Source organism: Symsagittifera roscoffensis, chromosome 7, assembly GCF_963678635.1.
Source record: "Symsagittifera roscoffensis chromosome 7, txSymRosc1.1, whole genome shotgun sequence".
Lineage (NCBI taxonomy): Eukaryota > Metazoa > Xenacoelomorpha > Acoela > Convolutidae > Symsagittifera > Symsagittifera roscoffensis.
Genome location: NC_087068.1, coordinates 27,944,675 through 27,969,196, shown reverse-complemented (window position 1 = coordinate 27,969,196; position 24,522 = coordinate 27,944,675). Strand labels below are relative to the sequence as shown.

At 38.3% G+C, this 24,522-nt stretch overlaps 2 protein-coding genes across 2 annotated transcripts; both read left to right on the top strand.

The window, feature by feature from the left end:
* Nucleotides 1-6,554: 6,554 nt before the first annotated feature.
* LOC134851666 (plasmanylethanolamine desaturase 1-like) lies at nucleotides 6,555-11,508 on the top strand. The gene is made up of 4 exons (XM_063867848.1): nucleotides 6,555-6,944; nucleotides 7,028-7,119; nucleotides 7,318-7,572; nucleotides 10,207-11,508. The coding sequence occupies exons 1-4, from the start codon at nucleotides 6,581-6,583 to the stop codon at nucleotides 10,471-10,473; spliced, it is 978 nt and encodes a 325-aa protein (XP_063723918.1). The 5' UTR covers nucleotides 6,555-6,580; the 3' UTR covers nucleotides 10,474-11,508.
* A 5,406-nt stretch (nucleotides 11,509-16,914) lies between these two features.
* LOC134851484 (uncharacterized) lies at nucleotides 16,915-23,973 on the top strand. Its single transcript, XM_063867600.1, has 4 exons — nucleotides 16,915-17,249; nucleotides 17,373-17,496; nucleotides 17,710-17,851; nucleotides 23,543-23,973. The coding sequence occupies exons 1-4, from the start codon at nucleotides 16,977-16,979 to the stop codon at nucleotides 23,835-23,837; spliced, it is 834 nt and encodes a 277-aa protein (XP_063723670.1). The 5' UTR covers nucleotides 16,915-16,976; the 3' UTR covers nucleotides 23,838-23,973.
* The last annotated feature ends 549 nt before the right edge of the window (nucleotides 23,974-24,522 follow it).

Genomic DNA, 24,522 nt, shown 5'->3' with positions numbered 1-24,522 from the left:
AGTAAAGGAACAAGTGATGCGATTGTTTTGAAGATAGAAAGAGACATCAATAAGGAGTTGTTGGCTATGAGGAAAAAAAGATGAAATAAGTGATAGTCTCTACACAAGGATGAGATCTACTGAGGGGCAGCCCGCCGGGCTTTATGGGTTGGCGAAAATGCATAAAGTGAATACCCCATTAAGACCGGTCCTCTCCTTGCCTGGTAGCTCTTATTATAACTTGAACAAGGTTCTTGCAAAATTTTTCGAGAAAATTGAGGGCGCAAACATCGAACCCAACTCACTAGATGCGAGAGAAATCTTAGAGAGCACTAATCTTGAGCCCAATGAAAACTTGATATCTCTAGATGTGAAGAGTTTGTACACAAATGTTCCACTGAAAGAAGGGATAGACATAGCTCTGAGAAAACTGTATGAGCAAGATGAACCACCATCAATTGCTAGGAAAACCATGAAGAGACTGTTGAACATGGCAGTTAGTCAAGTCCATTTCAAGTGCAATAAAACATGGTACCTTCAGAAAAATGGTTTGGCATTGGGGGCATCTCTTGCCGTTATTTTAGCAAATCTTTGACTGAAGCAGTACGAAACTGCACTATCGAGGGATATTCCCGAAATGTTTTTGCCCGAGAAGGATCTTCACGGAATATGTCCCGAGTGCAAAAAGAAAGTCACGTACAGATCAAAAGATGTAGAATGTGAATGCTGTTTGAACTGGTATCACGTAAAATTCGGTGATATATCAGATGATGAGTATCGAAATATAAGTGAAACCGTCTGGTACTGCAGAAAATGCATCGCAATAAGGGAGAAAAATAAGTCAGGGCAACAATCGAAGTTGTTTCTCCGTTACGTTGATGATATAGTGAGAACAGTGAAGGGTGATCCTGAAAAAGTGCTACGGGCTGCAAACTTACTACATCCAAATTTACAGTTCACAATAGAGACACCAAACACAAACGGAACTTTGGCAGTTTTAGATTTACAAATTAGTATTGACAAAAGCAGGAAAATTAGCTGTGTGTGGTAACAAAAACCAACAGATACAGGTACCATACTCAATTTTAGAAGCTGCGCCCCCCTTCAGTACAAGAGAAGTGTGATTGAAGGAACTGTTCACCGGGTTTTCCGCAGAACGTCAACATGGGAAGAATATGATAAAGCCATGAAAATCAACCGTGAGAAGTGGTTGGATAACCAATATCCGGAAAGTTGGTCGTCGCGGGTTGCATCCCATGCCCTTGAAAATATCATCAGCGAGGGCAAAAACAAAAAGAACATGGCTGAGAAGCCCTGTGATTATAGCAGTGATTCACCACCCATCTTGATGGTCCAATATAGGGGTAAATGCGCTGATAATATTCACGACGAGGAAATTGAAAACTTGTATGCCCTCTCTAAAATCCTCCTTTTCCAGTGAACTGAAATCAAAAGTGGTGTACAGACTTGAATGTTGTGGGTGCAAATCCATCTATGTTGGCCAGACGGTCCGACATCTCACCACAAGGATTGAGGAACACCGAAAAGAGGATACCCCAGTTGGACAGCATATAAGGCAGTGTGGTAGTGAGAGTGGTAAGTCTGAGTTTAATTGGAAAATAATCGACAAGGCGTCCAGCAGCATCAAGATGATCAAAATAGTAGCAGCAAGCTCTCTTAGCCGTTCCATTGCAAAACTTGACGAATCTGTCCAACATAAGCTTGCCGATTCTGTTCATTCTTTACCCGGCCTAAATCTTTACCCTAATACAGCAAACTATTGTTACAATTATTTAACGTCAACCCAGCTGAGGAAACGTAACCTTATACTGTGGCATGACCTACTCAACAATACAATAACATCACATCCAAAAAAGAATAACATTCCCCAAACGGTTGATCAACTCATCGCGACTCTGAAAACAATTCCCAATCTCTTCTGCGTTGTCACACGTCAACGAGTAGGAGCTCCGTACATCTTTGACGATCTTGTGAAGGCCTTGGACTGTTACGTCATTGACGTGACAGAGCACGTTATCAGCGCGTCTGAACAAATCGACGAATCGGTGCTTGCTGAGTATCGCAGACTTCATCAGCATTCTGACCTTGAGTTACGTACTTTGGCCACTGTACTGCACTATTACCCCAACATCAAACGGATCTTCAATCTTCAAAACACGTGGTACGAAGCGAAGATCAGCTGGAGAGAGACGGGAGGCGAAAAGACTAAAATACTAAACAGATAGGCGTGCTTATCGAGTCTCTGGCTCTGAGCCCCTCCCTATAAGTACTGAAGTTGTTTTTAGATTTACTCTTTACATAGGTGCGCTTATTGAGTCTCTGGCTCTGAGCCCCTCAAAGATGTCTAAACATAACACTCAAAAACGAGTCAAATCAATCTCTGATTCATGCTTCACCTGTGATGAGAAAATCCTGAAAAATGAAAGTTCATTCGACTGCTTCGTCTGTGGCTGTCGAATGCATCTGACAACAAATTGTACTGGCCTGAGTAAAGCGGCTGTCAATGGAGTACTGGCTATCGGAAAAAATGCCTTACTTCTTTGTAACAAGTGTATCGAAGAGAAGCGCCACAAAAAGCTGGCACAATCTGCCCATGTGAACACGGTCTCAAATGAACACCATGAAACCGAAATGACTGACCTCAAGAAAACTGTGTCCGAAATCAGAACGCTTCTCACAAGGAAACCGCCCGATTCCGGGCAACCAGCCCAAAATAGTCCGATTACCAAATCACAAGAACAAATGCCGAAACCTCCCGAAGAACTCGATGGAATTCGTATACGTGGTATCCCAGAGTCAACGGAAAAAGAAGCAAGAGTACGCCACGAACACGACCTTGCAGAAGTTCAAAAACTACTAACCCATATGGAAGTCAATGCTATTATAGGCGACGTCATAAGACTTGGCCGATATGAAGAGAACAAAACGAGAACTATCCTATTAAAAGTTCCAAATGCATATCAGCGTCGAATGGTACTGCTATCGGCGAGAAAGCTGAAAACTTTCAGTCAACCAATCTTTCTCAGCAAACAACTGACAAAAGAAGAAGCTGACCTTAAAAACTTAGCTCTTGTGAGACGACGAGAACTGATAAATGAAGGCACCGATCCGAAAAATCTGCGTGTTCGTGACGCAACCCTGTTCATTCGACAGAGGGCAAAGTGGACAAAAGAGAAGCTTCCCGTAGCGGACGAATGACTAGCAGCTTTCATAATATACTAATTTACAATTTGAGAAGTCCACTTGAATACCAACGCCGAACAAATTTCTCCAATGCCGTTCAAGTGAAAAAAAATTATCAAATTATCTGCCTAACAGAAACGTGGCTCACAGAGAGCATTAGCGATATAGGTCTGTTTCTAACCAACTATGCGATACATCGAAAAGACAGACTATCTGATAAAGGGTTGACAAAGCATGGCGGTGTACTGATAGCAGTAACCAAAAACATTCCAAGCTCTCAAATTGACTCAATTTTTCAAGACTGTGTGATAATTCGTATATGCTTAAATAAAGCATTCCTAATATGTTGTCTTTACAGCGCCCCATCAAACAGTGCGTACACATGGACTCTTCCGGACATCGTTGAGCTCCTAAAATTCATTAGGCGAAAACAGTTCGAATACAGTGCTGTTTGCTCATATATAGCTGGAGACATCAATCTTTCATCTACACACTGGCCCTCAATGACGTCAACATCTCTCTTCGAGCAAACAATCCTCAATGAACTATGTGAATCAAATTTTCAGCAACTCATAAAAACCCAGGACGGAAGGTCACTGGATGTTCTCTTATGCAATAAACCCCAGTATGTGACAAGCATAGTCATTGATAACCATCTGAGAAGTCTCTTCAATTCTGATCACAAGCCTTATCAAGCTAAAGTATCGTTTGACAACCGACCTGTACATATCTCTTCACCGTCTCCCAAACAAAAAATAGACTTCGGTATATTTGCATACAAGAAAGCTAACTGGAAATAAATTAATGAGTTCATTCTCCAACATCCCTTCCGACCATACTGCATGAGCAACGTGGACTTGATGGTTGAACTTTGATATAAGTGGCTACACGAAATATTAAAGGATCTTCTTCCAATAACTACAAAACATAGGTCCAAACTGGCTCCATGGGTAAGTGGCAACTCTTCAAACCTCATCAAGAAGTTAAATACACTTCAATTGAAACAAAAACGGCAGCCCACGCCATCAAACAAAATCAAAATCGAATGTCTACAAACTGAGCTCACCCTGTCGCTTCAAAATGACCAGTATCTACATGAAATGACGCTCTTCAAGGAAGGCAAATTCAGCGACATAGAGAGATACTTGAAGTCAATCACCAAGTCGAACACTATCCCTACCGAATTTTTTTTGGATCAAAAAACTGCCAATACAGATATTGAAAAAGTAATATTATTCAACGAATACTTTCAATCAGTGTTCACTCAAAACACCTACTATACGAAACTAGGCGAACAAAATAGCACCCTACAAAATCAGATTCACTTTACGACCGATGAAATAGAAAATGTTCTGCAACTACTGGGCGTAAATAAAGCCAAAGGACCGGATAAGATCGGGAACTTACTTCTGAAGAGTCTCTCCAAGTCACTGCCGAAATAACTGCACTTACTGTTTAACCTCATTGCAAATAAAGCCCGATTTCCGGAAAAATGGAAAGTCAGTGAAATTGCACCAATACTCAAAGACGGAGATAAACAAGATGTGAGTAATTACAGGCCTATCAGCCGGCTTTCAACAGTTTCAAAACTGCTAGAGAAACTGATTTTCGACAAGTTGACTCCAATTGTTTACCCAACTCTGGCATCAGCCCAACATGGTTTCAGACCCAAAAGGTCAACTATAACGAACCTTATAGAATATCTGCATGAAATCTATAGCTGCTTAGAGTCTGAAAACTGCTCTTATCTGAATATCTTCTATATAGACTTCGAGAAAGCGTTTGACAAAGTCACGCATGAGCTTCTCATACAAAAATTGGCTGCTCTGGGGATTGGTGGAAACTGTTTGAATCTGTTAAGAAGCTACCTCTATAAACGGAAGCAAACTGTGAGACTAAATGACACTGTTTCAGATGGATTAGAATTATTCAGTGGCGTACCACAAGGCTCCATCCTCGGACCGCTCTTCTTCTTGGTTTTCATAAACGATCTTCCATCATGTGTCATGTCCAAATCGTTCGGTTATGCTGATGACTACAAAATTGTAGGCGACAACCCTTTAACACTGAATATAGACGTTAGAAAACTGTGGCGGTGGTGTGACGAAAATTTCATGTCAATGAACTTAGGAAAAAGTAAAGTGCTCTGCATTAAAGGTACAGCTCCTATTGCACTGCCAAACCATGAATTTGAAACAACTGAATGTATGAAAGATCTGGGAATTCTCGTAAATGACACACTCTCGTGGACTCTGCATGCAAAGCAAAAGGACCGAAAAAGCCTTAAACGCTCTCCATCCTAAAACGGAATCTTTCAAAAGCGACGTTTTGGACCAGAAAGAACGCATATATCTGTTATATTGTGCCAATTTTAAACTACGGATCAGCCCTTTGGAAACCATCAAAAGGCGACTTAGGTACTCTTGAAAGTGTCCAGCGAAAAGCAGTATCATGGATCTTCATCACAAACAACATATCCTATAAGGATAAGCTCGTGAAACTCGATATCCTTCCAATCTCCTTATATCAAGAACTTCCTGTTATTCTCTTGTTTGCCAAAATACTAACCAGAAAAGTTGACATAGACTGGCGTAGTCAAGTAACCATCACAGACATCGGTACTCGAAGAACACAAGCAACACGAAATTTTGCCTGCCAACAAATACGTCTGAAGAAGTGTGAATCCGATTACTGGTTTTGAGCTTGCCGTCTGGCCAACCTTTTTAACGATTACTTCAAATTTGACATAATCTTTGATCCAGGATGCAAAATTAAACTGCTGAAAACTCATACGAAGTTCTTCAAAACCCGCTACAACGAATCAGATTCATGCACTTGGCGGATATTATGTGGCTGCAACAACTGTAGAAATTTGAAAAAACTAAACTTTAACAACTGAAACACGAACGTTGAACCTCCCAATCTATTTGGTGTTGAATCACATTGGCAATTTGTTAGCATATGTAGCTGCTTTATGCGTAACTTTACTAGTGTTTGTCGATTGTTAAGCTCGAGTGGCTGATAGGATAGTGCGCGAGACGCAAAATCTTTTGATTGCAGTAGGTCGCAGATTCGAATCCTCCACTTTGCCGAATTTTCTAAGTCGAGGCTAATTTCTACTTATTCTTGTTTAACTTGATAGAGCTGCTTTTTGGTCGTTTTCTCGCAAGTGTTGGCGTAGCGCAGCTTCGCCTCTGTGTTCAGATTTGCCCACGACTCGATGTATTTATTCTAAAACGTTTTGATTTACGTATATAACCCTCGTTTGCTCCTATATAGCTTGTGCACTCATCGGAACTACACTGGAGGGCCCCTGTTCGAATTTATCTACAAATTTATTTTTTAATGAGCTCACAATTTTGTACAGTGTTTTTCAGGGTTTTTGTTAGCCACCAGAATGCACTCCTTTAGCACTACCACCACCGACACAACCAAGACTCAAAATGAAACATCTGAAAAAATCAGCGCTGAACAAAATGACCAAACGCACATTGATAGTGGCTCAAATCTCATTAAAAAACCCGGAGGCTACATGGAAGCAGAGGGTGATATAAACGGAAACACGTTGCCGGCCGATGGTGTTCCTCGTTGGGGTCCTCAGCATGCAGGGGCTCAACAGTTAGCTGGCATGTATTCAGACACTAAAAGACTTCAAGAAACTATCGCAACATACACTGCCGCAATTATTGGCGCTATTACAGCTGCGCTTATTTTATCCAATGTGCGATATCAGTTTTTGCCTTATATGCTCATTGGTTTCGGTAAGCAGTCATGGAACATACACTGTTCACGTTTCTAAAGTAGCTATTCACTATCAATTACTGGAAAAGCTTTTTTATTTCAGTTTTGGCCGGTCTTGTTGCTGATTTTTTCTCGGGTCTTGTTCATTGGGCAGCTGACAGCTGGGGTTCTGTTGATCTACCAATCATTGGAAAGGTAAAATATATAATTTAATGCAAAACGTTTGTTATTTAGGCTGAATTTTGTGATACGCTAAACAAGCATGTGTTTTGGAAATTTGAAATGCTTTTTCATGCTGAATCGATTTTTAAACTAGGTGATGTGCCTCTGAGTCTCAATTATATAGATTCAATTTCGGAAAAAGATAGTCCTCAGCTTTGCGGTCAATTTCAGGGTCTGCTTCGTCCGTTCCGCGAGCATCACATTGATCCGACTTCAATAACCAGACACGACTTCATCGAGACTAGTGGGGATCTTTGCGCTGTTGCAGTGCCCCTCTTTACAATCATCTCCTACTGCCAGATCCAGTATACAGATCTGTCTATCTTTGGACTGGCTCCACCGAGTGTAGAAGAACAGACTCATCGCGAATACGGGACCTCATTTTTCCTATTTGTCCTAGCTATTCTCGTCGTATGCACGAACGAGGTAGGTTCTACCTTTTTCCTTTTATAATAACAATAACAAAGAATCCAGGGCAGGTAACCAAGGGAGTTTGATTTCCCTTTTTCAGTTCAGTCAAAGTGTAGATTTTTTAATGCTTCTACCATTTGTTCAGCAGCAGCTGAGTAGCCAAGTGCACAGGATGTTGCAATCAAAGAGCTCGTTATATTGTCTTAAACACTTCCTTTATCCTTTGATTGGTACTTTCTATCAAGTGAACTTCTTCGCCAAAATAATGGGTGAAAAAATTTGCCATCTATGTTGCGTTTCCAGAAATTGTTTTTGTTTCTTCAGTCGGAAGGTATTCCTCCATTTCAATCTGCCGCTTCTTTCAAAAATTCAATCTGCAGCTTTTTGTGAACATTTAATAACATATTTCTGCCGATCTAAAGCATAGCGGTTTGCGGCTATCTCTATTAGGGCCAGTGGCTCATTAATTTCGTGATACAATGATGAAGGAGTATATACTTTTTCGGGTTAACAACTTGTTAAGAGTAATGAAAGTAGTGAAACTCTTATATAGTTCTTGCTGATTTTTTCAGGAAAAAGTCTTAAAATATTGATGCACTTAGGTATAATGCACTTTTTGAGTTCAATTGAAATGCATCTGCTGAAAGTGACGTAAAAATATCATTCTCCAAATACAAACGTTGAAATGGCACAAAAAACGTGAACGATTTCTAGTTTCGATAAGGGAATTTATTTTTAAGATTTCCCAGCGGAATAAAAACTTTACCTATTGATCCAGTTTTCTCAAGTTGGGTTCATGTTATCAAAAAAGCGCCTGCCATAATTTGTTTTAGAAAATTCAAAGAGCTTAAAGGGCATCTATTTTTTTCTGTGAAATTCGAAAGTTGAGATTTTTTTCAAAACTTAGAATGTAATGGTCTCGTTTTAGAATAGCATCTAAGAAATCCTTTCTACGTTTCAGATATAATAAACTTTTGAGGTTAGTATAAAAAAAGTCATTTGTTTTATCAAGTTAACCGTAAATTCATTCGGGAGATGAGATTGAAGCTTCAACCCATTTGTCATTTTTGTCTTACTGAAGCAGTTTTCTAGCTTTTGTTCTTAGATTTTTTCTATCATTGCCACTGCCTGAGTTAATTTACGCTTTTTGAGGAGGACCATTTTGGTTTTGCCTAGAGATAGGTCAATTCTCGTCTCACATAAAATCCTGTGCATGCGTTTTCTTTTCAGTATTGATGAAAATCTTTTTTTTTGCGCATTTGCCACTTGAAGATAATTGTGCGATTCCTGTTCGTGTTGTCCACCAATGCGCCTGATAACTGTTATTTTGCAATCTACTTCAAGATTATCTAATGTTCATCTGACGTCATTCATTTTGTGGTGTTTTCTGGTTCTTGCATGTGTTGATTTACTTTCGTTCACTCCTCAAACCTGTATTTCTTCGGGGATTTGAGCTGGCTCAGTTTTTGACTTCTCTTTTTCTGCTTTCGACTGGAAGGTGAATTTGTGCAAAGATGCCTTCATTTCTCTGACAAAAAGTACATTGTTTTGCAAGTGGCTGTTGCTTCAAGTTCAATCTACTCCTTTTTCTGGGTTTTATTTTAAGATTTGCTGAACGTAACTCAGACTTTTTTATAGGTCGTGATGATACTCGTTTTTTTTAAGGAAAAAACTTAAAATACTCTAAAAACAACAAGGCCTTTCATCTTTATTAATGCGTTCATGAACGCCGTTAGGTATATGTGCACTTTTTGAATTCAACTCAGTTCATTTGCTAACTGGTAGTCAAACCCCACTGTCGAATAGCAGAAGTCGAAAGGTCACGAAAAAGCTGATTAATTTCTAGTTTCAGAAGTAGAGTTTAATTTTCAGATTTCCAGCGAAATATGAAATTTACTGATTGATCTAGATTTCTTTAATTGAGTTAATTTTATCAAAACTGTGTTCATCAAAATTTGTTCTGGAGTTTCAAAGAGCGTTAAGGCCATCTATTTTTTTCTGAATTTCGGACGTTTAGATTTTTCAAAAAAAGTAAGTCAAAAATATATTTTTTTTCTGTGTACTTGCGTTCATTGACTTTTTTCTAACTGTCTGTTGGCTTTGTTTCACTTTGTTCTCCAGGATTACGTTTAGCACAACCCCGGTGTTTCAGTACTGTAGAATGCCTTGAGCTCAGTCAGGGGAGTCCTGTGTAGCTCCAAGTATCTATTGCGTGCTCGAGGATCGTTTTCCTGTCGTTTGAGATTGTATGTGTGATGACGTCAACTATGTGGAGTTTGACCGTTGAAAGCTCTTTGAAAATATTTGGGTATTGATCTTTTGACAAGACAAAATTCTATGTGAATACGGCTTGAGGGCGTGAGCAAGCCCTCTACCTGAGAGATATGTAAAATTTTTTCGTTAACTTAGATCGGCCATTCGATTAGGCAATAGTTAGTGCTTTCCATTTGAAACCAGATTATTACGGCAGCGTTTTCGAAATGATAATTAGGCGTTTTCATATATAGTAATCCAAATCATGGGACACGAAACAGTTACTATACAGCAATTTTTAACTAAGAACCTGTTGTGAACAGTCACATCCCAACTAGTTAAACTGATTCGGAACCCCCACCGCCCGTAGATTAGATAACAGATCGACTGATTTAGATCCACAAATGGTCCCACACGTACTTCGGACTGCCGAAGTGGATAGAGTTTCTTCAGTGGGCCCATCTTGTTGTGCCGAAGAAGCAACACCGACTGCACCACATCTCCCCCCACGACACCCACTTTTGTATCACAACGGGGTGGTTAAACTACCCCCTTCATTGGATCGGGTTCTGGCCAAAATTGGAGTACGTCATCACAGCGATCACTGGAGTGGAACCGAGGACAGATGACTTGAAATGGGCGTCCAAGGTCACCATTCGATAGAAGGATCAGACCTCTAATTTATGACGCCAAAATTTAAAAAAATTGTCAAGATTTTGAACGCCAAATGAATTAATAGTATTTGAAGTTCTCAAACTCTCAGTATACATGCTGGAAATTTCGCCTAATTTTGGGGAAACTGATTTTCATCAATATTTGATTTCGGCGTTCAATATCTTTGCAACATTTTTTTTGATCTGTAGTTTTTGTGACAAGTAAATGCAGTCAAATTTCCAAGAAACTCATTTTTCTAGACCGTTTCGTGAAATTTTAAATTGAAACTATCATATAAGATTTTGTCACAAAAATTGGTCACTAAATAACGAGGGCTAAAACCGAAACGAGACTTATTATACATATACATTCTCCAATTGTTTTTCATCTGCAGAAACAATTAAAACTAACCCCATTTTCCATCGCTAACCAAACATGATCATTTTATTGCTAATTAGGTTATATGACTGACCTTTTTGATTGAATTTTTCTGCAATTTTTACTGTGAGTACATGTTTAAATGGATTTTAGTTAAGTTTGGTCGGTCATATTTTTCCTTCTCTTGGAAATACTCTTTCTTTCTATAAAGACTCAGCCAAAATTTAAGGTCATTTACTTTTACTGTAATACACAGGCATTTAGCGAAGTGGCAAAAATTTGTACCAAAGTCTGCTATTCTGTTCTAAATGATCAAGTATGTTTATTTACTGTCGTGGTTTGACCTATGGTCTAGTTGCCCTGAACTATCTAATAATATCAGCAATTTGAACTAAAATTACAATCTTAGATATTTTTAGTAAAATTACGCCCGTGGAAATCTTTGGGCGATTCCAATAGTAAACAGCAACGAGGTAAAAAGTCCACGCCTTTGACAAGAAGTTTCATAATCCGTTTAATGACTTATGATTCGAGCATTATACATGATGATGCCCTTATCAGATCTATAAGATACATGCACAAGTATTAATGCAGTTTGGATGCTCGTTATATGAGGTGCTTTTGAAGTCATTAGTATTCTCCAGTTCAGTCAGAAAGTTAATGAAATTCGATTTTTAATGAGCAAGGGTGTAAAATTGGATTCAAAATTTTATTGGATCGTTCACTTAAGTTTTTTCAATATCCGTTGACGTTATTTAAAGAGACATGAAGATGCTGAGTGAATAAACTCAGATGTCTGACTGAGCTATCGACTTTAAATGTTTAAAGCTGTTACATTTTCAAAGTGTTTTGATATTATGAAAATATTTTACATCAAGCTACCATAAAATTATTTTTACCAAAAATTGTAAATTTTAAATCTTTCCATTCAAAGCTTTTATCTGAACTCTATTATGAGGTCAGGGGTGGATCTAGGGTTTTCTCTAGGGGCGGATTTTCATAAATTTTTTTGAAAATTTTGTTGAACTTTTTTTAAGTTCGACTAAAATTGTTTTCCATGCGGTGCCAGCACACTATAAATACCCTATTTAGACAAATTTTACAAAAGGCGCCTTTAGAAAACTTTTAGGGTTCGTTGCCCAAAAATGGATGTCATAAATAACTACCAAAGGACCACTTAATACCAAAGGAGCTAAGGTTGGTGAGGGGGTCGAATCCCTGAGGGAGAGGCTTCCGCCTCCCGTCCCCCGTCCCTGTATGAGGTATAGAGAAAATGAAACGCTAAGATTTCTCCGGAACAGGAATTTGTACAATTTCATTGGTGAATACGAAGGTATTTTTTATAACGGCGATTACGAAGCGAATTACAACAGTACTTATCTTTTTTCGGGTAGAACAAGATCGCCCGTCATTATAATTCCAATCTGCACAACAGCACTGCCGTAAAACAGCTTCTTGATAGCATGTGCATTGGCAAGATATTAGCAGATGTATCTGGTTTATTGGTGACTAGTATTTGTCGGTTGTTAAGCTTGCGTGGCTGATTGCATAGTGCGTGAGGCTCAAAATCTCTTGATTGCAGTTGGTCGCAGATTCGAATCCTACGCGTAGCCGTGTTTTTGAGAATTCGAGGCTTATTTCAACTTTTTCTTATTTCACTTTATAGAGCTGCTTTTTAGTCGTGTTCTCGCAAGTGTTTGCGAAGCGCAGCTTCGCCTATGTGTTTAAAATGCGTATGTCTTGAAAAATAAATGCTTGAACAATTTTCCCGGAAAGTCTTTCTCCTGACTGATATAAAATTTCTATTGCCTTTTGGTTTTCAATGGAAGCACGAACTTCTTATTTCATACGTCCAATTCCATCAAGAAATTGATGTTGTTGAACCGTAATAGCTGTCAGGCTCCTACCACTTTGTCTAGAGGTAACCTGGTTACCTTTGCACCATACGGCCTGGAGTTTGAGTCTCGGCCGGACCTTGATTTTTTTCATGTATGAAATTGATTTTTTCCGGTTAAATTGACTGTTCGTTTGCCGCTTAAATGTTTTGCCGGCTTAGTAGCACATCAAGGTTTTTTCTTATCTGTTATTAGTTTTCATTGTAGTTGCAAGTTTTGCTGATTTTCTTCAGTGATTTGTAAATATATTGGCCCTGACCTTGTATATTTTCCTATTTTTTTCCGCTTTGTCCGACCTTCATGGTTTTGAATAATGTTTTATCGGCTTAGCCGACTTATTTTGTGTTGGTTGAAGGGCAAAAATTGATTGTTGTTTCTCAGATAATTCAGTGAGCGCTAGTGTTATGGTACGACTTTTCTTTTTTGGGGCACGACTTTTCTTGCCACTTTTGGGGCAACTTAAAGGCTTTTTGATAGTATGTGCTTTGACATTCGAATAGTAATAAGTTAAAACAGTTGATGCATCCTAAATTTATCCCAATGGACCTAAAAAGCTATTTGTTTCAAAAAACATAACAATAATAAAAACTCGATTTCAGAAATTTTCTTACTCAATATATCTCGCAATTTTTTGAAATGCTTTATTTATACATAATGTGTTTTAATGCTTTCCAATTTATTACATGCAAAATTAGCTCTGCAGTGAATGCCTTCATCAAAATGAATGCCTTTAGTTGGTTATATTCAAAACTATTACTTGCAAAATTGTGTCTATTTGTATTTGGTGCCAGTTTTGCTCAATCGCGTAATTGCGTAAACCCCGAGGTACAATTCATGCATTTTTGTATGTAGTTGAAGGCAGACAAACCTAACAGTTTTTTAGCAAGCAATTTGAAATTCTCGTGGTTGGCTGGGAAATAACTCAGGGGCGGATCTAGGATTTTATCGAGTGGGTGCGGGGGCGGATTTTCAAAAAAATTTTGTCGACTTTTTTTAGGACGACCAAGTTGATTTTCCGAGCTCTCCCAAATCTTTACAAAGACCCTGTTTTTGCCAAAACTTCTGCGCCACAGGCAAAATTTCGAAAAAAAAACAGGACAAAAAATGCGTTATTAGGCCTTTTTTGGAAAGTTTTGGCAAGAAAATCGCGTTTTTTTCGGCGTGCGCTCCCCCCTTAAAGTTAGTATTAATTGGCGCCTTAAGAAACTTTTAGGGTCCGTCACCAAAAATGGATATCTCAAAATAGTACAAAGGGGGGACCCTTTGGGTCGGCAGGGGTTCAAATCCCTGAGGGGGGAAGGCGTCCGCCCCCCCCCCCCCCCCCCCCCCTGAATCCGCCCCTGAAAGGACTCCTGCAGCCAGGCGAGATAAGGAAGGACCAATAAGCAGGGAGGAGGCGTCCCTCAAACTGTTTCCTAAAAGTTTGAGGACGTCGTTGAATTCGTCATTCGGTTCTGAGGGAGTATGTCAGCTTAGATGTCAAAAGTCAAGTGCGAAGAAGGCCGAACTTATTTTCGGGTCGTCCAGCTCGTTCAGTTTTTCAATTAGTTCTTGTGATTCTTCCACCCTTTGCTGTATAGATTGAGAAGCAAAACCGGCGCTACCTATCGGAGCTCCCGTAACTTCGAAGCAGCGTGGTTAGCTACGAGGGATCTCATTTGGGAGAAGCGATAGTGCATTGTTCTGGGATCGTCCGGTAAGTCGTCCATTGTCGCTTTGCAGCTCAGAACAATACCTTAAGTGGCAACGTCCAGCTAGACACTTTGAAGTCAGTTTTCTAAGAATTTCACCGGCTACAATAGGACATTTCCCGTTGTCTTTTTTTCTCTAGTGCAATCAGTCAGATTTGTCCTACAAAGCAAAGGGCCATAAAATGCGGGTGCATTGCCGGCTGTGAGAAGGTTGATTAGAGACGTAAGGGTGGTTGTCTTCGGTGCTGCATCGGTAGTAGTGGGCGAAAGGTGGCGTTGAGAAGGGATCTGGAAACCAACGGGATGGGCCTAATGAAGTGCCCCTAGGAAAGGGCGACAAAACGGCTGTTTTTTTTTTTTTCAAACTAGTAAGCTGGCAGTAAGTTCTTTTCGCAAGTTGGTTTTGTTGATGCCGGGTGGAGAGCTCTTTGAATTTACACACCGTGGCAGCTGCTTGACCCTTCGATACAAGGGTTTTCGCAGCGCGTCCGTACTGACCCAATTCGGCTAGCTCCTTGACGCGTGCAAGGTGACTCTTCGTTGAACGTTTGCCTGGGTTTTTCTTAGAGCTGGATTTGTCAGTTGCAGTGCCTTCCAGTCATAGGTTGAAATGATTGCCTTCGAGCAAATCTTTTTCAGGTTTTCGTAGTAAACTTGCTTGACAGACACGTTCCGGTGCTGCGAGAACGCTTTTTGATAGCATAAGGAACATGCGTTGATGTCGGAAGGGTTGTTGACTCAGCAAACCATTACCACTTCCATTAAGATAGCCTGCTCGTTTCGGAGGGAGATAGGCACGTAACGGATGGTAATACGGCTTTCAAACACTTCATGCAGGGATGGCATGAGGTTGCCAGTTGCTGATGGTGTGGTTGCTGGCGTATCGCAAGTGTGATTTCAGTGTGCTAACCGAAACAGACAAGTCGACCATAGAGTGTCTTAGCCTGGAAGTGGCTTCATTTTCCTCGGCAACAGGGGGCGTGGGTTGTGCTCTGGTGTAAGATTTTCAGAAGAAGCCAGAATTCCAACGTCGTGTAGATCCTATGCCACTACATGGCGAATGTAACCATCCGCATTCGATTGTATGACAACACGCTCATCATTGAAACTTCGTAATAGCTTTGTTGCAGAATCTTCAAGTGTGTGTAATAGGCGGGCGGGTTCATTTCGATGTCCCCGCTGAGGACGATAAGTAGTGAGAACGACCTGTGTTTGCTTCTTATTGGTCCAGTGTACAACGTACAAATGATAAAAAAGAAGCAAAGTGAGACCATTGGGCGAGGCTTTGTACTTCAAAATTTTGATTAAAAGGGTTCTCAACTGAGAGGAAGTTTGTGCCTCGATTTTGGATACGGAGAAAAGATACACTGACAACGAGAAGTGCCGTGGGAACTGTGAGTGACTTCCACCGGTTAATACTACCTCGATTTCTGTGGGCGGCGTGTAGCATGCTAAACAACAATTTATTAGCAGGTTGAGACCGTAGTCTTCTATTTAATTAATTCATCACAACAATTAGGCTAAACCATAATTGTTTCAAAAACTGAAAAAATGTGTCTATTCGGTCCTTTTTTCATTTCCTTTGTTTTGTCTTCCTGTATTGTGACTAGTACGAACTTTCGCTCCGCCTTTTCCATGTAATAGTTTGCTTAATGGAAAAATTACAAGATTTTAGATCTGGTGTTCTCCCAAGGTTCCGCGGACAAATTTTTTCTTTCTATTTATAGCACTTTTTATGACAAATGACCAATGACCGCTGTTGTGCCCCTGTTTAAGAATAACATGCACATTTTTTTGTAATTTTTTTTTGGTTCCCCAGATTAATTTTTCTCCGAATCGTTTGCTGTATGCGATCTTATCTTTTGACATCATGTAAGATAACTGGAAAGCAGAGCCTTGACAATCCATAGTGGCATAGTTTATTTGTACTGTGACTTCATTCTTGTTGAGCTCAATAAAAGCATATCGAGCGTCAACTACTGCAGATTATCTTTTAAGCGTTTTCGGCGCATCTCTTTTTTGAAGCATCTAAAAGTGCATAAACAACTTTCGAAGCTTAAAAGCAACTGCAATTCAATTATATTTGTATCTGTACTTTAAACGCAATAGGTTTCTTCTTCAGTGTTGTCGATCCTAAACTTACCATTCCATTCTTCAACCGTTTCTTGACTCTTGTCATCCGTTGATGTTATTTTTACAATTCAAATTTACTATAAAGCTGGTAATCCAATCGATTAAATTCATACAGTGGCGGCTACTTTTTTGAACCAAATATATTTTTTTCGCGAATCACCTGTTTGTCTATCTTTTTCTCTGTCCCTGTATCCTTAGTTATTCTTTAAAACTTTTTTCGGAAGCGCAATCTTCATCATCAAATACCGACATCGCTTGGTGCTGGCCTCTTTTCAAGAATTCGGGTTTCTATAAAATTGACGCGTTGTACATATTATAATATCTGAATATTTCATCATTGTTTATCTGTGAATTTCCATTCATTTAAACATCTATACATCATTATTTATTTGTGAATTTCTCTTCAGAGCGTTAGATGAAAGAGCCTAGCTTAAGCTCTCTAGCGTTGCAACCTGCTAGAGTATACACCACTTCAAATCTGAACATGGCTGACTATTTCGATTCCTCGGGAAAGAAGTCTAATTCTATTGTGGTAAGTGGACGAGCTGTGCGAGTGTTGGAGCCCGATGTGTGCGACATGCAGATTGTACTGGAATGTAAGCCGAAAATGACAGCCCAGGAGGCGAAAGACAGTGTGATCAGAAGAGAGGATTACGTTAAGCAAGTTCTCGCTAACTTCTTCTGTAGGGTTAGTAAAAAAGGAACTTTTTATAAATGATTTCGTGCACAAATTAAACGTAAGTTTGTTTGTGAATATAAACATTTCTGTTATTTTATTGCTTCCAAAGCTAGTCTGAATGTGGTGTTTCAGGAGTCGGACATCGAAATTACGCATATGTTGCAACCTACATCTGTTACCTCGAAAGACAAACCAGAAACACAGTATATCTTCAAGAGTGAATTTTGGGTGAAGATGAGGCGAAGCAGCTCTTCGGGTAAGGGTCTTTAGCACTAAATCTCAACTGCAATTTCTAGTCAAACACGAAAAGCCGGAAAAGCTGCTTCTAGTAAAACAAGAAAAAACGTTAAAATGATATTACACTCGATAAGCTGCTAATTTGCTCTGAGGTAGGCAATAGTTCTAACTTTTTTTGAAGTTTCTGATGTACAATGTATTGTTGAAAACCCTGTGGTTTCCCTTTTTTCAGTGGGCGGTGAAGGTGGTGGTAGTCTAGTGGGAAGGGCGAGTGATGTGCACAATGTGTTGATGGAGAAAGTGGGGCCCGACTTCGTGAGTGTCTCCTCTCCCCTCGTCTTCTCACACTCGAACGAACTAATGCAGAAAGTACGGTAAGCAATGGGAGGCCACATGTTACAATAGGTGGTGATGATATCAAGTATATTTCGTGGAACATAGATTATATTATTACCCTTGCGATTAGCAAAGGTATTGCAATCGGGTACTAGACTTTTTTTTCCCGTAAATAACTTCGTTCACAGAATGATCAGAATTAGATATGGTAAATTTAGGTTCAGTTCATAATAAGTTCAATTTTCTATGCGTCTCTGGCACACTTGGTCTGGAGGTAGCGAATACGCCTGAAACGGCAAAGGTAAAATTTTCGTCTTTTGTTTGCTTCTTTTTATTTTGTCGGCTTAGTTGCCACATCGTAGAATTGTTTTTTTTTGCTGTACGCAAGGTACATTGTAGTTGTTTGTATTGTTGTTTTGATTTACTTCTGCTGTTTGTAATTTTTTAACTTTGCACTCATGTACTCATGTATTTTTTTGTTTTTTTTACTGAAAAATTTTATTCTGCCCAAATGATATTTCATCGGCTTGGTCACCTAATTTTGATCGCACAAAATGTTAAAAATCTTGATATAAATCATAGTTTTTCATGACAACTTTTTTCGGCTCGATAGGTTTCGGCATATCTCAAATCGACCTAATGGCTTCATATTGCGTCTTTCGACGAGCGAAAAAAGTTCGTATGTGCGTGTATGTCAATTTTGAGGGCTAGGGGACTAAAGAACTTTTTATTATTAAAAGTTGTGAATTTTTTCGATAAAAATGTGTTGAATTGTCTAAATGTTCATTTTTAGGCTGTTTTTATTTTACTTTATTTTCTGCTTGATAGGTTTCGGGCTATACTATATTGGCTAAGTGGCCTCATATGATTTCATTTGTCGAGTAGTAAATTTTTTTGCTCGTGTTTTGAGGATGAGGGGGAGTTTTTAACAAAGTCTTGTCTTGAGTTTTTATTTCGGCTTAAAGGGTTTCTGCTGAGGTTTTTTGGCTTTGTTATCGCTTGGTAATTTTTCGGGTTTGTTACCGCTTGCTAATTCCACATTCAGTTGTTTTGGCATGTTTTTGTGTCAACAATAGCTTTATTCATATCGATAGATCTTGTTTTTTGTTGTTGAAATTTTCGATCAAGTGGTGCGAAGCTCAGCTTCGCCTATGTGTAAACAATAAATCGAACTGATGAGAGCGAATAAAATATTGAGTTATATCTTTACGCTTGCTAAAAGTAAAGGTTATTGCAACTGGGTATTACACTTTTTCCCGTAAACAACTTTGGTCACAGAATTCGCACGTGGAAAAATTACACGTATTTACAGAAGTGAAGCGTAGTGTTTTATTACGAAGATTTTTTTGCTAAGCTAAGTCGCAAATAAAAGTGTGCTCCATTCGTGGTGGCTCTTTTGATATATTTCAATTTAATCATATTTAAGCTTATTTAAGCATGAATAATTCAATGGCATATGTTGCTGCTTTAATTTTGGCCAGTGTTAGGTCCTGTTTGAAAAAAAGATCTATTTTTAAAATGTATGGGATTTGATATTTTTCATTTTTTTTGCGACGCTGTGGAAAATTTGCGACGCAGCTGCTCTTTTATGTGCCTGTATATTTTGATAGTCTCTTTTCATTTTACCTCACTTTTTATGGCCTTCGAAAGTTTTAGTAGGGGGATTTGTCGAATATTTGTGGATTTTTTTTTCGTTTTCCCAAGTTTTAAATGCATAAATCTGAAATATTTCAAAAAAAAGAACAAATTATTCAAGCGGCTCTTCCCTAAATTTGGCAGAAAAAAAACCTTTTGACGTTTTGGTTAATTTTAGAAACTTTTTCACGGTTCTCAAAAACTACCCTGCCAAATCGGAGATTAAGGGTTTAAGCGAGTAAGAAACATCAGTTATGCGACTCTTACCTGCGCAAGCAGCCATGCCCTGCGTTTTGAAAAAAAAATATGACCTTAGACAATGTCCATTTTTTTTTTGAAATTTAGCGCGATTTTTGAAAGTTTTTTTTTCAAAAAAAATAACCTGCTGATTCTGAGGTTGATAGTTCATTAAAACTAACGTGGTGCTTAAATTTTTTTCTGCATAATCTATTTTACCCTGTTTTGTTCTTGAAAAGCTGATATGGACTTCGTGAAAATTCCTTTCCAAATTTTTTTAAAGAATTTTTGTCACTATTCTCGAAAACTACTAGCTATATCTGATATCAAGGTTTCAATCTAAAAAATTAGGTTGCAGAAATCTTCAATCTAAAAATTAGGGTGTGGTAAGCAGAGGGTATTACCTTGTTGTATATGAGAAAAATTTATGGATTTTGGAAAAGTCAAATTTTCGGAATCTTTTCACTTCTTTTTCGAAAACTACTCAGCCAAATCTGAGATAAAGGCTTCAATTGAAGAGGCGAGTAGTAGTTTTTTAAATAAGTGGATAATCCCCTACTAAAGCAGAGAAACTCTACGGTTTAGAGCAAAATCGATTTTTTGGAAATTTTGAAAGTTTACGCTTTTCCGTATCAGTACAATTTGATTAAAAATATTAGAACAAGTAGTTCCAGGATTAGCTGGGCAAATCTTTTACTTTTAAGCTACTGTGGCGCAGATTTGAGGACGTGAAACTGCTAAATAACAGGTCGGCTATTCAAATCCGGAACATTCAATTAGTTTATTTTTTGGTCGAATTTTTGCTGCACAACATTAGCAATTTGATAGAAACTGTAGCTGCTATATTGTTGGCTAGTGTTAGTAAAATTACAAGCGTTCGTGGAGCAGATGTGAGATAGTGATATTCCTAATCTCAATAACATTTTTTTTCAAGGTGTATTTTTAGTCTTTTCCTAATTTGCTTTGCGAAGCTCAGCTTCGCCTCTCTGTTAAATTTGCTTCATAATAAGTTCAAATGCCGTTAATTATTCAGCGCATTTGGCGTGGAAAATACGGAAGTGTGAGTTGACAAAGGCTTGCATTTGGAGTCCGGCTGGGACCAGTTTTTTTCGAATGTCGTCTGTTTGTTTATTTTTGGCGCCTTAGTACACTTAGCTCGTACTTTGAAGGTTATTGAAGGAAAATAATTTTTTCCTGTAACCATTTTTTAAAATAAATCTGTGAGAGCCTAGAACAACTTCTAGGTTCATTCCTTTCTGGTCTGGAGATAAAGGTCTGGGGTTTGAGTCCCGGCCGGACAGTGATTTTCTTCAGTAGGTATGAAAATAAAGTTTTTTTTGAAGAAAAATTGAATTTTCGGACTTTCATTCGTCTGCTTTTTTCTGTCGCCTTAATTTCTAAATCAAGGGACTATGTTTTAGACACTTCTCACTTTAATAGACAGTTCTCCTATTGTCTTAACAATTTACCAGCAAGAATTTTTAAATTTAATTTTTTTCAGGACATCAATTTTGCTTGGATTTTTTGTTTTCTCTTGGGGTTTCTAATTAAGTATCATTGGCTTATTGTGTGCTCGGTAAATACTAGAAACTTATTTATTGAAATTTAACTTTTCATTTTTCTGCACTAAAGGTTTAGATTTTTTTCAGTTTTTACAGTCGATGAACATAGTTTAGACTCTTATAACTGTCGCGATGATTTTTTTTTTTAGTAAAAAAAAAACGTTTTTGCGCTCATTTTAGATTTTTCCGGCTTGTCTTTTGATTTCTGTTTAAGTTCAGTTCGTTTTCTTGTTAACAGTCTTTCTTGTTAATTTTGAAAGTGGATTTAAGTAATCAGATTTCCGAGCGGAACTAAAAATTTATTTATTGATCCAGCTTTCTCAAAATAGGTGACTTTATCAAAAAAGCACCGATCATAAACTGTTCTCGAAATTCAAAGAGCTTCAAGGGTATATATTGTTTCTTTGAAATTCGAAAGTTCAAGTTTTTAGAAGAAAAATCAGTTGACTTGCTTTCATTGACTTTTTCCAACTGTCTGTTCGGTATAATTTCCGACTAGTTATTTCCGTCTTAGTTTCTGTTTGATTGTTTGCATTTCTGTGCTTTCGTTTTGTCAATGCTATGCTTGCAATGCGACGCTCCGCTTCGCCTCTGTGTAAATACCCTTGAGCCAAGATTATTGTGATCGGGTTCTAAACTTTTTCCCGTAAATAACTTTGTTCACAGGACTTATCTCATATGGGCTTCTGGACTGGCTCATCTCTAGTGGTGACTTGCTTCACAATTAAATCAAATTTTCTAACTTCGCGGTTTTAAATCAAATTTTCGCGGTCTACTTAGCGTGGAGGTAACGAATACGCCTGGGTCGCAAAGGTCCTGGGTTCGAATCTGACCAGGAACTATTTTTTTTCATACAGGAATTATTCTGTTTCTACTAAAATTGGCGGCCGATTATTTGTGTGCTTATCTTTCGTTCGCATAGTTGCGGCATCTTGGAATCGTTTTCTTTTTTGCTGCGTGGATTTTTCTATAATGCTGCTTTTACTGTTTGATTTATTCCTGCAATTTGTAATTTTACTTACCTTGACATCGTTTTCCCTTTTTTTGCTTAGAAACTTTCTTCGGCCCAAATTATTTCGGCATACTGTTTAACGACCTATTTTTTGCTCATCTCTGAAATTTTTAAGTTAGTTTTTACCACTCGGTTTGTTGATTTTATTAATGTTTTTTTTTTTCAGCTTGATAGGTTTCGGTTTGTTTTATATCGACTTAGTAGCCTCTTTTTGCGTCGTTTGTTGCGCGAAAATTTTTTGTGTCCTTTCATGTGTTATGAGTGAGAGGGGAAGTAAAGTTTTTTTTAATTAGGTTTGAATTTAAAACAATTTTGGTTAAAAGAGTTTTTCCTCAGGTATTTTCGGATTTGTCGCCGCCTGATTAATTTAGTTCGATGCGGATTTTGCATTCTGTTGTTTGGGCAAGTTTTTTCACAACTATCTTCTATTTGATAAATATAGTTGTATCGCAAGTAGTGCGAAGCTCAGCTTCCTCTCTGAGTATATTACTGTGCACAGTGACCTTGGTCGTAGAGACTCTTCCGATGTTGGAAGATAATTCGAAGATGTTTTCCCCTTTTTTCGCTCAGGGTTTCTTCGACTTAAATGGTTTCGGCTTGTGTTATGTCGTTTTAGTTGACTCGTGATACGTCGTTTCAAGGACAAAATTATATTTTTATGCATTTTTGATTCGGTTGGGGCGTCAAATTTAGAAGTTTCCAAATTTTTATAGCTCAAAATGTTTTTTTCCGGCCCAGCAATCTTCCATCCAAGTAATGACTGCTCAGTTACAGCTTGATACATTTTGTTTCAATATTAATTTATCCACAAAAACGTATTTATTTAGTTATCGACAGGTTTTTCTCAAATTACACTTCACGCGAGATAAACTTTTAAAAAAAATTAGGGTTATGTTTTTTTTTTATTTACCAATCAAATTTTCGGCTCTGTGGCTTTTGTTGTATGGCACGATAATTCGAGCTACAGGTTATCTACGATTGAGCTGCAGTTCACTATACGAAAAATAAGTGAACCGATACTAGAGTTGTTTCATTTTTTTGAGATCGCACATTCATTTTTTAAGGATTTCAATTTGTAGTGTTGAATATTCGGAGTGTTCATTTCTTCAAAGTACTTTTCGAAATAAGGTTTGTTGATTGCTGCCTGGGTTACAATGTCAAATTGTATTGTGAGCCATCTGCTATTTTTCAACTCTCAAAAAGATGTTGACGGAGTAAGAGGATATGATCATGTACATTATAATTAATGACTTAGTACATAAATTAAATCTTGGTTGTTTTAGCAGCGAAGTAAGCTCAGCGGCTGTGCTCGATGCCAAAAAGAAAGCTCTGCATGTCGTGAAGAATCTCAGTCAAGAGAACAGATCAACTATTAAACTGGCTAATCACGGACTACCGAGCTCAATATCAGAAAACGACTTCTCAGAAAAAGTCGACAAAGTTGTGGATTCGGCGAATAAGTCCTGGTCGGAGTTGCACCGACGAGCGAGTTGCCGAATTGAAGCCGAGTTTCTGTGCACTTTCGATCTGAAGTTGTCGACCAGCAAAGCGAAACTAAATTCAGCCGGGCTGAAATAAGTCATCAACCCAAAAAAATATGATAAGAATGTCATCTGTTGATTTGTGAAATAATGTAAAAATGTAAATTGCCTATTTTTATTAGACGTAGCTTCTATCTGCCGAAAATTTAACTAATTTACATGTTAGTCTAACTTTTCAGTTTTCCTAGACAAGGAAGAAAGTGCACAAAAATATAGTTGTGTAATTGACCCAAGATGAAGGGTTTTCAAGATTTAAGATTTGGATCGTTAGTGAAAAACGGCTAGTCTTCGCGTTTGAGCCAAAAGATGGCCTCTCACATTCGAGGTCTTCTATGATCTGTGATCGTTGCATAAGTGTGAAGCAATCTTCAAACCATAGAAACAACCCAAAAACGCCTGTAGGTACTAATCAAGGGTTCAAAAGTGGCTTTCCGCGAAGAGTTGAACTGCTTGTATGTAGATCTTTTTTCTAGTGGATAAATGATCATAATGAACCAATTCTTTGTTTTAAAATATGTATATATATTTTCCGTGAAAATCAGGTAAAAACACACCTAAAATCTGAGTTATGAGAGCGTTTCCTCTCTCCGGATATTATCATCAATTATACAATATTATCATTGATTTTACGAGGTTATAAATGAAGACAAAATGTGTTTGCATTTCGGTTATTGTCACATGCCATTTTTCATCACATAGTACTACATATTACTGGTGAGCCT

What these genes read in the sequence shown, in the direction of transcription:
- LOC134851666 (XM_063867848.1), top strand. Translation starts at nt 6,581, where the DNA reads ATGCACTCCTTTAGCACTACCACCACCGACACAACCAAGACTCAAAAT. An exon ending in ATCTACCAATCATTGGAAAG is followed by an intron (nt 7,120 to 7,317) that starts GTAAAATATATA and finishes GGTCAATTTCAG; the next exon opens with GGTCTGCTTCGTCCGTTCCG. An exon ending in TCGTCGTATGCACGAACGAG is followed by an intron (nt 7,573 to 10,206) that starts GTAGGTTCTACC and finishes CGACTGATTTAG; the next exon opens with ATCCACAAATGGTCCCACAC.
- LOC134851484 (XM_063867600.1), top strand. Translation starts at nt 16,977, where the DNA reads ATGAAAGAGCCTAGCTTAAGCTCTCTAGCGTTGCAACCTGCTAGAGTA. An exon ending in TCGCTAACTTCTTCTGTAGG is followed by an intron (nt 17,250 to 17,372) that starts GTTAGTAAAAAA and finishes GTGGTGTTTCAG; the next exon opens with GAGTCGGACATCGAAATTAC. An exon ending in GAGGCGAAGCAGCTCTTCGG is followed by an intron (nt 17,497 to 17,709) that starts GTAAGGGTCTTT and finishes CCCTTTTTTCAG; the next exon opens with TGGGCGGTGAAGGTGGTGGT.